This window comes from Merops nubicus, unplaced genomic scaffold (assembly GCF_000691845.1).
Source record: "Merops nubicus isolate BGI_N331 unplaced genomic scaffold, ASM69184v1 scaffold899, whole genome shotgun sequence".
NCBI classification, from domain to species: Eukaryota; Metazoa; Chordata; class Aves; order Coraciiformes; family Meropidae; genus Merops; species Merops nubicus.
The window spans coordinates 5,178-19,419 of NW_008628794.1; the positions used below are offsets into that span (position 1 = coordinate 5,178).

A 14,242-nucleotide genomic window follows, 5' to 3' on the forward strand; every position below is an offset into this window, starting at 1 on the left:
GCAACACAGCCAAAGCAAATAAAGCCTCATACAGAATTGAACCAAATCCTCTATTCTCTCAGCCAGGTGAAGAGCCTTACAAAGGTTTGGGTTTGAATTGCTATAAAACCTCTCCTGTAAAGCACGACCCTCGGATTTAGCAGAGCTGCGTTATTAATAAGCACCAGGGGTTTAGAGAGACAAAGGCTGGAGGGGGAGAGGGGGAGCCCCTTTTTTAGGAAGGGGGCCAAGAAAGACAAGATGTTTAGGAGGGGGAAGTATCGACACCCTTGGAATAGAGAAAGTGTTGAATGCCAGCTGCAGAGCGCCTAAAAGAATGAGTGTCTCCAATGCTTTTGTCTCCTTATATGGTAAAATGATAGCGAGGGGTTTCACTAGGCTGGGGAAGGCAGCAGCCTCTTTCCACACAACACTGACTGCAGAGCTGAAATCAGAAGAGCTGCTCTTCACAGGCAGTAGAAAGCCCCAGCTAGCTGCACAGCTCTCCTCTGCACGCAGGCCGGGCTGATCTCCCCGTGTTTGTTAATGGAGGTGACCCCCTGCCCCTGCTCCAGGAGGTGACATTAACTGCCCGCCACTGCTCTGTAAGTAAATCTCCCTTTTTTCCCCCCCTTCCCTCCCCACGACCCACAGAATGTATCTTTGAAGGTGTCGCTTTAAACAAAGGGTGCAGAGAGGAGTGGGTTCTGTAGTGCCCCAGCGGGTTGTTGGGTAAGGATGCGAGGAGAGGGATCGCTGGTCCCCCTTTCTCCTGCCTCAAAAGGAAAGACAAATTTCCTACCAGAGCACTCATTGCTGTCTGTCCATCTGTAAAGTGACACATCAGTGAGCTGATGAGGTGCTGGGTCGTTTGATGTGTAACTATTTTTAATGACTGTATTGTGCTGTGTGTGTAATCCACTGGGGAGGTGATAAAAAGTAGAAGCTGGGGGCTTAGATTCCTTACACCTCTGTGCACGCTCCTGCTGCCAGGCTCAACAAAGGAGCATTTTTGCACTGTAGCAAGGGCAGATGCACATGAAACAAAGGTGGCTTTTCCTCTTTGCAGGCAAACACTGTGGGCAGATTGTGAAGGGGAGAAATAGGGAGCCATCAGCAACATATTGCTGCTTTTTTTTTTATGTGGAGAGAATAAATCAGAATGCAAATCCCAATTAGTAGCTCTGAATTCCTTCTTTTTGTGCTTCTCTCTGCGTGCATGTGTGTGCATCCACAATAACCCAGGTCCTTAATGTATGCTAACACAAAATCCTCTGTGTACATAATAAAGGAAATACTAACTTTCATTGTCTGCATTAATGGCTGTTCTAAACTTTCTACTTCCCTAAAGCAATAAGGCTTTTGTTTAGTTCACCAGGTACCTGCATATTTCAGCTTTGCTGTGTACAGGGACACACACAGAGTCACAAAAACCCAAACCTGACAAAATCTATATACCAGCAGCAGTCAGCCAGCCTATTATTGTTGCTCCCCTGACTTCTATCTAGAGGGATATTAACTAGGGTTGCTGATTGGCACTGAGATGGCCACAGTCAGGAGCTATAGCATTTATTGTTGGCTATACATAATTTTACGCTGTCTTAAATAGGAATTGTCCTAGAAGGGTCCAACAGAAGCCTGTGTGTTATTAGATACATGAATCAGAATGTGAAGGAATGCTATAACTAAGGTTGCTGTTTGGTTTCTGCTATGAACCCTATTTTCATCAGCTCATAAATTTATGGGACTTCACATTTTCTGGCTAAAATCTTCTGTGCCTTTTATCAGCCAGATGGTAAGCTTTGAAAATGATTGCTTCAGGCGTTTGGATTTGAAAGGCAGAAAAATAGAGTATTTTAAAAAATTTTATTTACATTTTTGTCTGTGTTACTGTCCCAGTCTGTATAACTGGGAAAGGATGTGCTAAAAGCTGCTTTGTCAATAGAGCACACATAAATACTTGATCACAGTGGGAGAAAATTTTTTAAATAGGGGTATGAGGTCAAATCATTTTTATTGTAAAGATAGTTCCTAACACTGCCATAATGGCACTACTGTATCCAAAATCTGACCAGAGCACCAAAAATACTCTTTCTCACCCTGGCTGTAAGATGAAGAGAATGATCTTTGGCTTCCAAAGCAACATGTTGAGCTGAGCAAAGCAGCCACAAACCACTATTGCCAAGAAATCATATTTTTGAAAGTTACCTGGGGTTCCCACCTGACATCTCCAACTTACTGGTGGGCCTGAGGCTGGGGGTGGACTGGTTCTTGAGGTCTTTTGAGAAGAGCCCAAGATGGCACAAGTGCTGGGGTAGAATATACTTCTTTTTTGGTTCTCACCACTCTGCTGGATGTGCCCACACGGGTATCAGAGTACTAGCCATGCAAGCATTGAGTAGTCACTTCCAGGTGACTAGTTTTTATGAGATCTCTGTTAGCACATAGCAATGGCTATGCTGTGTCAGATATTGTCTGTATGTCCAAAGCTCTGCCATGAAGAGCACGCAATGGTTGGTGGTTCCCAACTAAAGTACTTGGGTACAGATAAGGCCTTGACTCCTACTTATGCTTATATGGCTTCTTAAGGAAATTTCAGGGAGCCCTTTCCCTGAGCTCACATCTTTCCTGTCCATACAGGCATCAGTACTTCCAGCTGGCACACTGCATTAGAAAAAAAATGAGACTGCTCCTTCAGTCACACACAACACACTTCTCCAGGACCCCATCATGCTTTAAACACCACACTAAACCCAAAAAAGTTGTTGACAAGGTACAACTCTTGCAGTGTAAGGGCTGGTGACTCCTTCCATTGCATTGCACTGTAAACTGAAGCTTTCATCCCAAAAGTAAGGGATAAGAAGGGCTGTAAAGACCTATATTCATATGAGTGACTCCTGGCTCAGTTCTCCAGGGCATTGAGCCCTAAGCCTCAGAGCCAAGCCTTACCTGCTGTTGTGTTCACCTCCTTGCCTTACCCCACAGGGGTCAGGGCATTCAGAATTACTAGGGTCAGATAGATGTTGACACCATCAGCCAGAAGAAATGGCTTCTTCTCCATGAAAATCAGGCCAAAACCTGAAGTAATTCCTCTCTTTCCAGGTCCCCACAGGCTACTGACACACAGGTCTGAGGCTCATTCGTGTTTCTCTGAAGGACAAATCAGTCCTGAGCATCTTCAGAGAAACTCAGGATGCTGTAGTGTTGTGGGTGATCACTTCCCCTCACTTACTGCTTCAGAGATTGGGAATCTCCTAATTTGCATTTTTAGACTGATTAATTCTAATTGTGTGATTTTAATGTTTCATTTACATATGCAGAGTTATTTGTGATGCAGATTCACCCCAAGTGAGGGTGTGAAATGGCAGGGTAATGACAGGCTTCATGGAAATAAATCTTGGGCACATTGACAGCCACTGAAGCATTAACATTTCCACAATACTAATTAGCTATATACAGAGACAGTTTGATTAAAAACCACTAGAGGCAGTTTTTAAGGCTGAACATCAACATATTCACGCCAGGCGAAAAAGATACAGTCCTAATTTTGTTCCTTTTCACATACCCTTCTACATTCTATTGGATAATATCAACTAGGATGCTAAATGGCTACTGTACATACAGTAATATGCTGTAAGAGGAATTTAGGTGAGCATAACACTGACATATGAATATTCATCTCTCCACTGCACAGCTTCAAAGTTGTAAATATATCAGCCACAGCAGAGCAAGCCCTAAAGTTGCACTTTTGGTGGTGGGAGGTAGTTCTACACCTTTGGCAAGCATGGGCACAAGGACTCAAAACTTTCCAGTCTTTACTTCATCTTGCATAATAAAAGTAGAGAGCTGCATAAGACCACAAAATACCTGTAAGCATTTTCCTAGCTCCAGTTTGTCATTGCTCTGAAGCACTCTCGAGGTTTAGACCAAAAGTATCTTCAGAGACCAGGATCCCATCTCTGATGAATTCCTGCTTTCCATACTGTGTTGTGCATCTCTCCATGGTGGACCAAACATCTTCTTTCTTCAGTTAGAAAGGATCTTGCTTACAGAAATATTGCCTGTGTCCATGTTCCCAGGCTCTCTGTGGCTTTTCTTGCTTGCTCCTGCATCTCTCATGAGCCACAGGTACCTGACTCAATGCAAATAGCTAATCCTCTGCTCTTTGTGTCCAGTCTCCAGCCTCAAACCCCAGAAAACAAATCAGACCAGAGTGTTTCCACCAAGTTGCAATCAGTCTATTTTGCTAAGATGTGCCCAGCTGAATGGGTACCTCTGAGGTTTATGTAGCCTCCTTTGCCATGTTTTGGAAAGCCTGAGGCACAGCAGCTGAGCAGAGAAGTACAGATGCCTCAGAGCCACGAGGCACTCACTGCTACAGTAGTTTTCTAGGGTAGCTGAAAAATGTACATTAACTGATCCTCCAAATCACCACGCAGGCCAGCTCTCTTAGACAGAGAGGGGCTTTGTGGCCTTGCCTCTCTAAACAGAACCAGACAGAGAGACCCAGAACTGTTCTCTTAGAGGCCAGGACAAATAATAAAGCATTCTTCATCCACAGAGCCCTCCCAGTTTTGCTTCAATTCTTTCTAGAAAGAAGGAAACGTAGAATATTTGGGACATTGTTCTGGTTTTGTGTCCTGGATTGTATTATGCAGGATTTAAAAAATATAGGAGAATTCAGAAATGTCACTGCATGGTAGCATGTGGCAGTTTCTAGATATTTTTAACCTAGGGTCTAATTTCTCTGGGATTAGCAGTGTTCCTGTCAATAAGAGAAAGCAATTCTTTTCTGGAAGAACAAACCTCCATTGGAGTTTAGTATCTGCAGTCATTTAGCTTATACATTATTTCTTTAGGGTAGGGCCAGAGATAAAAATTTGTTTTATTAATCTTATACTATTTTTCTCCTCTATCATTCTCTGTTATCTGCTTAAATGCTTTTATTGGAATATGAATTACCATGTTTAAGCAATATCAAGTATTTAATCTCCATCTTTGAGCAAGCCTTTTCTTATTCTACAAGAGAAAGAAGGAAGACAGCAGTTTCAAGAGGCTTTAAAGGAGAAAATAAGATCAAGAAGTTCTGCTTGAACTGTGCTCTTCCTTGCTATGGTGGATTTAAGAGCCACGCTTCATGTTATTTCAATAATCTCCTGTTGTAACTGATATACATGCAGGAATGTTGGTAAGACCACACACCCTTCAGTCATTTCAATATCAACGTCAGATAATCACAGTGTAAACTGTGTGGAGTACACTTCCAAAGTGCCAGTGCTCAGTTCCTCTGTGGCCTCTGTAGCTGCTGCCACTGGTGCTTGCTCCACCACTGCTGGAGCAGATCCTCAGTGACTGCCAAACACAACAAACCACACAGAAACCACAACTGGAGTGTTCCCCCTCCACTACTGTAGCTGGGATTACTTTAGCCAGACACATGAGGAACCTTACCACATTAGGAGCAGTTTCTGTTGTGATTTTTTAACTTATTAATATTACGTTAAGGAAACCAATCTTAAACAACAGACTATCCACTTTCCAATTCATGATAGGCTGACTGTGCAATCCAGACAGTACCCAGGTGTGCTTTGGCTATCTGTGTGCACTAATGCAGCCTGTCTGCTCAGAAAATTGCTCTACAGTACTTAAAAAGAGACATTGGAATGTTATACCATTATACCACTATGGTATATTCTTAAGGAAGAGGTTTTCTTGGATTTTATTTGCTCTTTAAATTATTATTACTATTCTGTTCAAATAGAAAAATGAGTTCTCCTAGATTTTACTGGGGAGCTTGTAAGAAATCTGTGCATATTGACTTTGAGCTGAAAACCTTCAGAAGCAGCAATGAACACCACTGTAATTAGATACTTGTAATATCCTAACCTTGACATGGACACTGGCAAAGCAGTTTGGGCTTCTTAACAGGGCTGTTCTGAGAGAGTAACACTATGCTATAAGGCCTTCATTTACTGAAGATATGGTGCCATATCCTTTTGATGGGTTTGCTACAGGATTGTTCTTCCATGGCAGCAGCAAGAGAAGGGGGTTTCCATTTTCTTCTCAGCTCAAAAACTTAAAGAGTGCAGTCACATCTGCCTCAGCATCCTTGTCTTATTTACAAGCTTAGCATAAACCCCAGATCATGGGACAGAGGGATACCCACCAACTTGTTCCCTGCAGTAATCCTGACTTCCCATTAAGGACCTATATAAAGATGATGATATGAACATCAGAGGTAGTAACAAGCTTCAGTTTCCCAAAAACCTTACAAAAGCATTTTCCTTTTCTTCTCTTCAAAGAAGAAAAGGAGCAGTAACCCAGTAGCCACTGACAGGAGGCCTATGGAAGAAGAGTGGCTGGCTGCGGTTCCAACAGGATGCCTTGGATTCGATCTCATGATCTACTAACTGATATTTTGAGGATATTCAAAAGTTTTAATTTCTTCTCTCCAAGAAGAAAAAAATGTAAAGTAATCGTGGGACCTATATACTGCCTTTCAGCACCTGCTTAGCTTTTACAGTGACTATCTTTAGCATAAAGAAGCAACTGTGGCCTATGGAGGGAGACTTGGCTGTTCTGCATCAGTTGGCTGACTCCCTACAGCCAGGAGCTTGCTGCTAGAGGGTCAGGAGTCCAAGCAACACCTGCCCTGTGGTCAGCTAGACCTCCAGGCACTTTAGTTCCCTTTGCACTCCCCCTGCTCTGTCATGGTATCCGCAGGCACTCATCCCACAGAGAAAAGCATAAGCTACACCTGCCCAGGCAAAGAAAGAGGACAACTGCCTCTTAATGCCTTTTAATAAATCTAAACACAGGGTGGATGCTTTGGGTGTTTGTGGTGTGTATCTACTCCAGCTAACTTCAGGTGGACTCTGACTGTAGGTTACCTCTTTTTTCTTCTTGTCAGTGTTACTGGCAAGTGGTCATTTCTTCTTTTCCTAGAGGAAATTAAAAAGAAAGAAAATATCTTCCCCCCCTCCTTGCCCTTGCATGGCATTAGGGCCTGGTTTGGAAAAAAATTATTACCTCTTAGATGAGTGTCTTGCAGTTGCTGCAATAAGATGATAGATAATGAATGTGGCAATAGCTGCTAAGTTACAGGAAACTAATCACCTCTTGCCAGAAAGACCAGCATAGTTTGAACTGCTAGTTCACAGTTGCAAAGGATATCATAAATCTTTGCATTTTAGCCTTTGGAACATTAACATAAATTGTTTCCAAATGCTCTAGATTGCATGGCTTATGTCACTGGAGTTGCCAGACACAAATCTTCCTTTCTCAGGGGAAAGAAAATAAACAGAAAATTCTCCATGTGCACAGTTCTTCTGGAAAAAAAGTCAGGTGGGAGAAATGTGTGTACATCTTGGAGGAAGATGGGTGTCTTCAAAGACCTTTTATTTCCTGCACAGGTGGCTAAAAGAACATCCTGCTCCAGGGCCACAGGTCGAGCCCCAGTGCTATTGACCCAGCTGAGGTCAACAGCAAGTCCCCCTTGGGCATCTACAGGGGCTTAATTCTGTGTCAAGGAACCAGAGCTTCACTTCACTGAATAAAATAAACAAGTCTGACATTTTTAAGAGAGTTTCCCTTGGCTTCTTGCTCTCTTGTGTGTCTGTACACCTCAGTGTTTGGTACCTCCGAAGAGGGGTTGATGTAAGAGATGCACAGAACATCTCTTATTAGACCTGTAAATAAAGTTGAAAAAAAAATAAATAAAGCCAGGCAAGGTCTGGGGCAGCTTTTCCCCTTTTCCAGTAGTCAGTAGTGTCTTTGGATGGGGCAACACTAGGTGATTCCTTAATGACATTATGAACTCTAATTTTCATGAAGTAATATGATTCTTTTAAGAACCACTGCTAGTAAAATGAGACTGTTTGAGCAAAGAGGGGAAGAAGAGGAAAGCAGCATAGTTTTAAAGTCAGCCTAATAATGTTTTTGGTAATGTTCATGCCAGTTCTTACTTCCTGGAAGGCACAGTGTGGGTAGTGATAACATTTAGCAGAAGCTGTAACTTCTCTTCTGAGCATGCAATGGAAAGCTCTTTCACTTTTGGAGATGTACTTGTTATGTCTAATGTTGTAGGAGGGAGACTGTATGGCAGAAAAATCAATTTCTCCTTCATGATAAAGCTGAGAGCAAGCTGAAAAAGTGTAAGTATAAAATGATTGCTGCAATAAAAATCTAAAGGACCTTGTTGTACTGCAAAGAGATATAATAAAGATGAGATTGTGGCCTACAGAGCTTTAGAGTCAACAGGTATCAGATACAAGAGGAATAGATCAAGGGTAAGGAATCTGAACTGCAGTTTGTGTCCATCCACAATGGTGGAAATCTTTCTTTTTGTTAAAGTCCAAAGAAGTGTGTAAAATCTGCACTAGGCTATGCACAGCTTTTGTATATGACAGGCACCAGCAGACTGGCACTGTAGAGGACCATGTGCACCAAGTGACTCAGTACAAGCTTGCATTTCTTCTTCATAAGACAACAGTGACATGATTTGTTTGACATACCTGGTAATTCCTCAGTAGATAGGTCTTATGATTACTTCATATATTTTATTGTCTGGAAAGAAAAATTAAAACTTAAATATCCTCAAAATATCACTTAGTAGATTGTGAGATCCAACTCAAAGCCCAGCTCTAAACAGCCTGGAATTTAGGATGCTTCACCCTGAATTCCAGCTTTCTGAATGAAACCACATGATCCTGAATTCCTAACTTTAAGTGATACTGGATCTGAAATTAGTGCCAGATCAAATAGAATATCCACACAACCAGAATCAAAATTCAGATCTTGGAAACATTCCTGTCATGTCTTTTGATTTCTTTGATCTCTGGTGTTGTGCCTTGGACCCCATCCAGAGCTGCCCCTTCAGTGTGTTCATAGAGCAGAGGTCACCCCTAAATCTGTTTGGGACAGAGATCAGGTCTGTCTCTCCCTGCTCAGTGTGAGGGGGACAATTCACTGTGGCAGTCTCAGAGGACATTGAACAAAACTATTTCTGTTGTGGGGTAGTGAGGAAACTGCCCAGTGGCAGTGACTATTCTATTAAATGATGCTTGCTGCTGTGAAAAGCACCCCAAAAATAATACAGCACTCAAGAAGAAACCTCCTGTGACCAAGAGAGAGGAACATCCACCTCTAAGGGAACAGTCCTTCTTCCAGTCACAAACCACTTCTATATTTTACACTCAGCAGCTTTGGAGGCAGGATAGAAATGGTACAAACCTGTAGAGGAATCATACTTTATGATTTTAGCTTTTATTCATCATGACTGCAGAGAAATTTTTCACTCTTCAGTATCACACATCTACTTCTAATTGAGGGCTAGGAAGAACTAATTCTGAAGAAAAGTGAAAAATGCCAGTTCATCAGTGGTTCCTGCTTTAACTTACTAATAATGCAAATTAACTCTGCAATCAAATCCTATCATTTGGAAAATAAAAATCTAACAAAGTCTGATAAAAAGTCCAGATTTCTGTACTAAAGACAGGCTATTTGGGCAAAGCTATCACTCCTTTCAGACTCAGTCATACATACATGCACCAGTTTATACTAGTCTGATTCCATTCGTTTTGCTGAAATTACTCCTTGAAGGAATTTAAATCCTTTCTAGTTCTTTCATGGGAAGTAGAAATGTATTATGTAGGTTAAGGGTGTAAACAGGCTCAAAATGGAGGGGAAAATAAACACAGCATCACCTTTTAAATACTGTAGTAAAGATTGTACCTCTGCTTCAAGAGGAGGCTGACTTGCTGGAAGCAATTATTAAGGAAAGGTCACTCTGTGCTGGCCCTGTTCTCCTCCCTTACACTTTTATTCCTAGCCACTGCTGTTGGAAACGGGCTGCAGGGAACTTTTGGGTAGTCACTGCACTCCTCTCTCCAGCAAAAGTCTCCTTGCTTTTCAGCTTTTTATTATCAGTCCCTACGATCATCTCTACTCCTAAAGGCCCAAGAGCACCTAACATACTCCTAGCTCCCCTTTGGAATAAGAAAGAATTAAAGAAAGAAATAATTAGTTCCTAGAGCATCTGTAGGGACAAAACAGCTGGGCTGCTACTCCTGCTGGGTTGTCCATAGCACAGATGAGGAGCTGGCAGGATTCTTCTTCCAAGCATTTTCAATATTGCCAAACAAGTATGTTTGATAGCTTGTGTCTCTTTTTTCTTTAGTATTTACTTGGAGTTCAAAAGGCTTCCCAGCAGCTGACCCACCACCAACTTCACACATATATAACAGCACTTACCCCTTAGTCTGTGCTGGTCACAATTCAGCAGTTGACCAATCTTTAAAAAAAAAAAAAAGAAAGAAAAAAAAAAGAAAAAAAGGAAAATAAAGGGAAAAAAAGTTTTCTAGCCATCTAAACAACTTTGCCCATTCAGACTGCCCTAAAATCTTAATCAAATCTCAGCTATGGGCAATAATAGATAATAATAAAAACTGAAATCTTGGTGGAGAATTCAGGATTTCAGAATTCCCTAAGGGAGACTCCTAGAGAGAACAAACTCCAAAATTGAGCAACCCGAGCCAAGAATACTAAGCAAGTAACAATTTATTGTTTAAAACTAAGAGCTGAAGCTGGCAAAAGAACTGCAGCTGCTGTAAATGTCACTTGTGTGTGAAAGACAGAGGTAGCCACTTAAGCTGTTAGTACCCAAAACATTTAGGGATTTATAGATCAAATATGGCTTAAGGAAGAGATCAGGCCTGGCAGGCAGTGAAGATTGTGCAGTCCAGGTGGAATGTGCTTTCAGCCTGGGAAATTCCCCTTCCTAAACATGTAGCTGTGCCCTGCTCTAGCTGTAACCTCCAGATTTCAGGTCCAACACACCCTGCAAACCTCAGGTTAAGAAAGAAGCTGATGACTCCAATAAAACCCAAAAATAAATCGTCCAAGGCAATAACAAACATTCAAGCAAGTAATCAAAGGCATTTGTGTCATCATTGCTTGTGTGTGCATCCAGAAAGTGCTGAAGATGCAACAAGACCTGAGGAGCAAACAGCAGCTTTCACATTTGCAGTTCCTCCTGCTTGCTCCTCCTGTCCATAGTCCTTGTTTAACCTTTGCCTGAATCAGGGTAGCTGGCTCTCATTTTTGTCCCAGGACATGACAGCTGTTGGATAACTCATTCAGCTGCATCAGAAAGATTCAGATAGACAATCACAGCCCCCACATCTCCTGCTGTTAACAGTGCCCATAGTCCCACCTGTGAGCAGAGGTGTGGGGTTGGTATCTCCCTGCAGGGCAATGATTGACAGACTTTGGCTCACTGAGAATGTAGAGAAGGAAGGAGCAGAAGCATGTTACAGTGATGCCTGATAGCCTGTGCATGGCTAAAGTCTACCAGCAGTGCAAAGCCTTGTCTTTCTTTGAGGACATGTTGCTCTTTCTGGAGATTAGCTGGCTCATCCTCTTCATGTACTGGGCTCCCTCCATCCCCTACAGAGAAAGCTCCTTGCTTTGGACCTATTGGTCAAATCCCATTCACAAATCCCATGTGAGTTCTTCAGACTCAAGATTTACTCCTCTCTCTCAGCTCTACCACTAGCTGTGGTCGAAGAGAGATCAGTGGATAGCTAAAGTAGATGGGCTGCTGTTGTTACCCAGCAAAATTTATAGTCCAGCTTCTTCCTCTTGTGTTGATTTATCTGTCTGAAAGTTTAATTAAGTGGAGCTACAATGTGCTAAACCAGAACTGATAAACTTTTCTGGGTGATTGGGTCAAGTGTAGCTCAGTGTGACATGTGCCTGTTTCTGTCTCCATGGCAGCAGAGCTGGACTCCAGACACCAACATGACCGAGCGCTTTGACTGCCACTACTGCAAAGAGTCCCTCTTTGGCAAGAAGTACATCCTGAAGGAGGACAGCCCCTACTGTGTGAAGTGCTACGAGAACCTGTTCTCCAACACCTGTGAGGAATGCAAAAAGCCCATCGGTGCTGACTGCAAGGTATGCTGGAGTCCAGTCCTGCCAACAGAAACCTTGACAGAGCAGGGTGGATGCGTAGCTCTGAGACATGGTGCCACCTCCAGGAAGGACCCCGTTTGCCCAGGGGGTTCTTTGGTGGGAGAGCATGCCTTGTGGACCCTGCATCTGCTTGTCACCACTGCACTTGCCAAACTCTTCTTTACCAGTGTTGTTAACAGAAATGGAAGAGCAGCTCTTTCTTCCCCTAAGGCATAGGATGATCTGATTTTAGAAAGTCTCCCTAACTCATTAGGAGAGTCCAGCTGTCCTTGGGGCCTGCTGGGATCTGGAAAGGTGGCAGGAGCTGATTTTGCCTACCTTTGGGTCAGAGAGCTAAGCCTCCACTGGCTTTGCAGTGACCATGATTCAGGTGTCATCAAGAGACAAGACACACTCAAGAAAAACTGCCAGCTCTGGTATGGACCACAAAAATCTGGCTGTTGCTGGCCTAAGTAATAAGTCAGTTAGAACACAGAATAATTAGCATTTTAAATACAGATTGAGGACAGTGATATCTAACTAAAGATTGGAAAGGACAGAGCAGACACTTTGCTTGCTTCAGCTGTGTACTTCTGCAGCACAGAGAAATACCCAGCTGGTACAAATAAGGTCTGACCACCTGCATTTCTTTTCCATTAACCAAAACAACTGGAATTCATGCCAGTTTTACTCTGACTGAATTCAAACAGATGATATTTGAGCCATGCAGTGGCGTGTCTGTCGGACTGCTGCAGACAGACCTCATTCAGTAGACATCCTCCTTGCACAAAATTGACCTGTTCAAGGTTGGCCAAGAGTTTCACTGACTGAGTTTGCACTAGAACAGCAATTTGTATTGCATGGCCACAGGATTCTTGATTGGCACAGAGAGGTTCAACATTTGATCTCCTACATTGCTGCTCCATGCCTCCAGAGGCACCAAGGAGACCCTGATATTTATACTACCACTCGAGCAGCAGGTTAGAGGTATAAAAACACATTTACTCAGACTGGGAAAAAGAAATGTCTCATATCTCCCAGACTTATCTATCCCACCTTATTGGCAAATCAGTAGGAAAGCCTCTTTCAGAAGCCTTGGAGAGGTGAGAACGTTTCACCATCATGACAGGGAACTGGCAATAGTTGGTGAGAGGGTATAAAACTGCCAGCTTTCATACAGCTCATAAATATTCAGATTAGAGAAGAGATACAGCTGGCCTGACCTGAAAAAGCAAAATATTTCTGCCCCATTCCAGAATGTGCTTTTGTTTTAAGGTCTCTTTCTAATCCCCTGAGAAGATATTTCCATGTGTTGATATTCAAGAATTTAAAAACTTGGACTGGCTTCAACAAATCTCAAACAAAGTATTCAGGAATTAATCAGGCTGAACTTTTCAACCCAGATTTATGGATTTAGGGAGTGTGGGTGTTATCTGATATAAGGCTCTTCTGTACTTTCCAGCAAGACACACTCTAATGGCAGTTGATAGAAAAAATAAAGCCCCTAATTTTTTGCAATATAAGACTATTTTATGCACATAAAGAACCAGAACTATATATGGAAAACACAACTATAACAGAGTAAATAAAGATTTCTTAAAGAGCTATGAAGTGTACCAGGACTAATGAGTCCTTCTTTATTTCTGTGGCTGCTGTTTGTGCCTGTCCATGCTTTATGCTGCAGCTTTTGAACCCGCTGATCAATTTTAAATCAAATTCTGGATGACAGATAGAAGTTGCAAACTTAAATTCCATTTTTGGGAAAAAAAAAAAATGTGGTTGTGTAGAAAAAAGAGATACTACTAACATTCCTACTGAGAGGAAAACTAGTTTTTCAATTACAGTAACAGATGCTAGAGAATACATCTGAGAGCCTTGGTAAGTGCCTTGGCCACAAGATGAGTTTCAATCAAAGCTTGTGCACTGTATGACTGAGCACAACTCAGCCATGAGGCACAAAGCCACAAAATATCATGCTTCTGGTTGACATGCTGAAGGGAAGGGATGCCATTCAGAGGGACCTTGACAGGCTTGAGAGGTGGGCCCACGCCAACCTCATGAAGTTTAACAAGGGCAAATGCAAGGTCCTACACTTGGATTGGGGCATTTCCAAGCACAGACACAGGCTGGGCAAGATATGGACTGAGAGCAGTTCCATGGAGAAAGACTTGGGGGTGCTGGTTGATGAGAAGCTCAACAAGAGCCAACACTGTGTGACTGCAGCCCAGAAAGCCAAGAGCATCTTGGGCTTCATCAAAAGAAGCATAGCCAGCAGGTTGAGGGAGGTGATTCTGCCCCTCTGCTCAGCTCT

The 14,242-nt window shown here is 42.6% G+C and overlaps 1 protein-coding gene across 1 annotated transcript in view; it reads left to right on the forward strand.

Moving 5' to 3' along the window:
- Window positions 1-436: 436 nt before the first annotated feature.
- The window catches only part of FHL2 (four and a half LIM domains 2), a 25,391-nt gene continuing 11,585 nt past the window's right edge, over window positions 437-14,242 (forward strand). Inside the window, exons 1-2 of the mRNA XM_008946748.1 lie at window positions 437-584; window positions 11,755-11,934. Coding sequence (XP_008944996.1) covers window positions 11,779-11,934 — 156 coding nt within the window. The 5' untranslated portion in view covers window positions 437-584; window positions 11,755-11,778. The remainder of the gene's footprint in view (window positions 585-11,754; window positions 11,935-14,242) is intronic.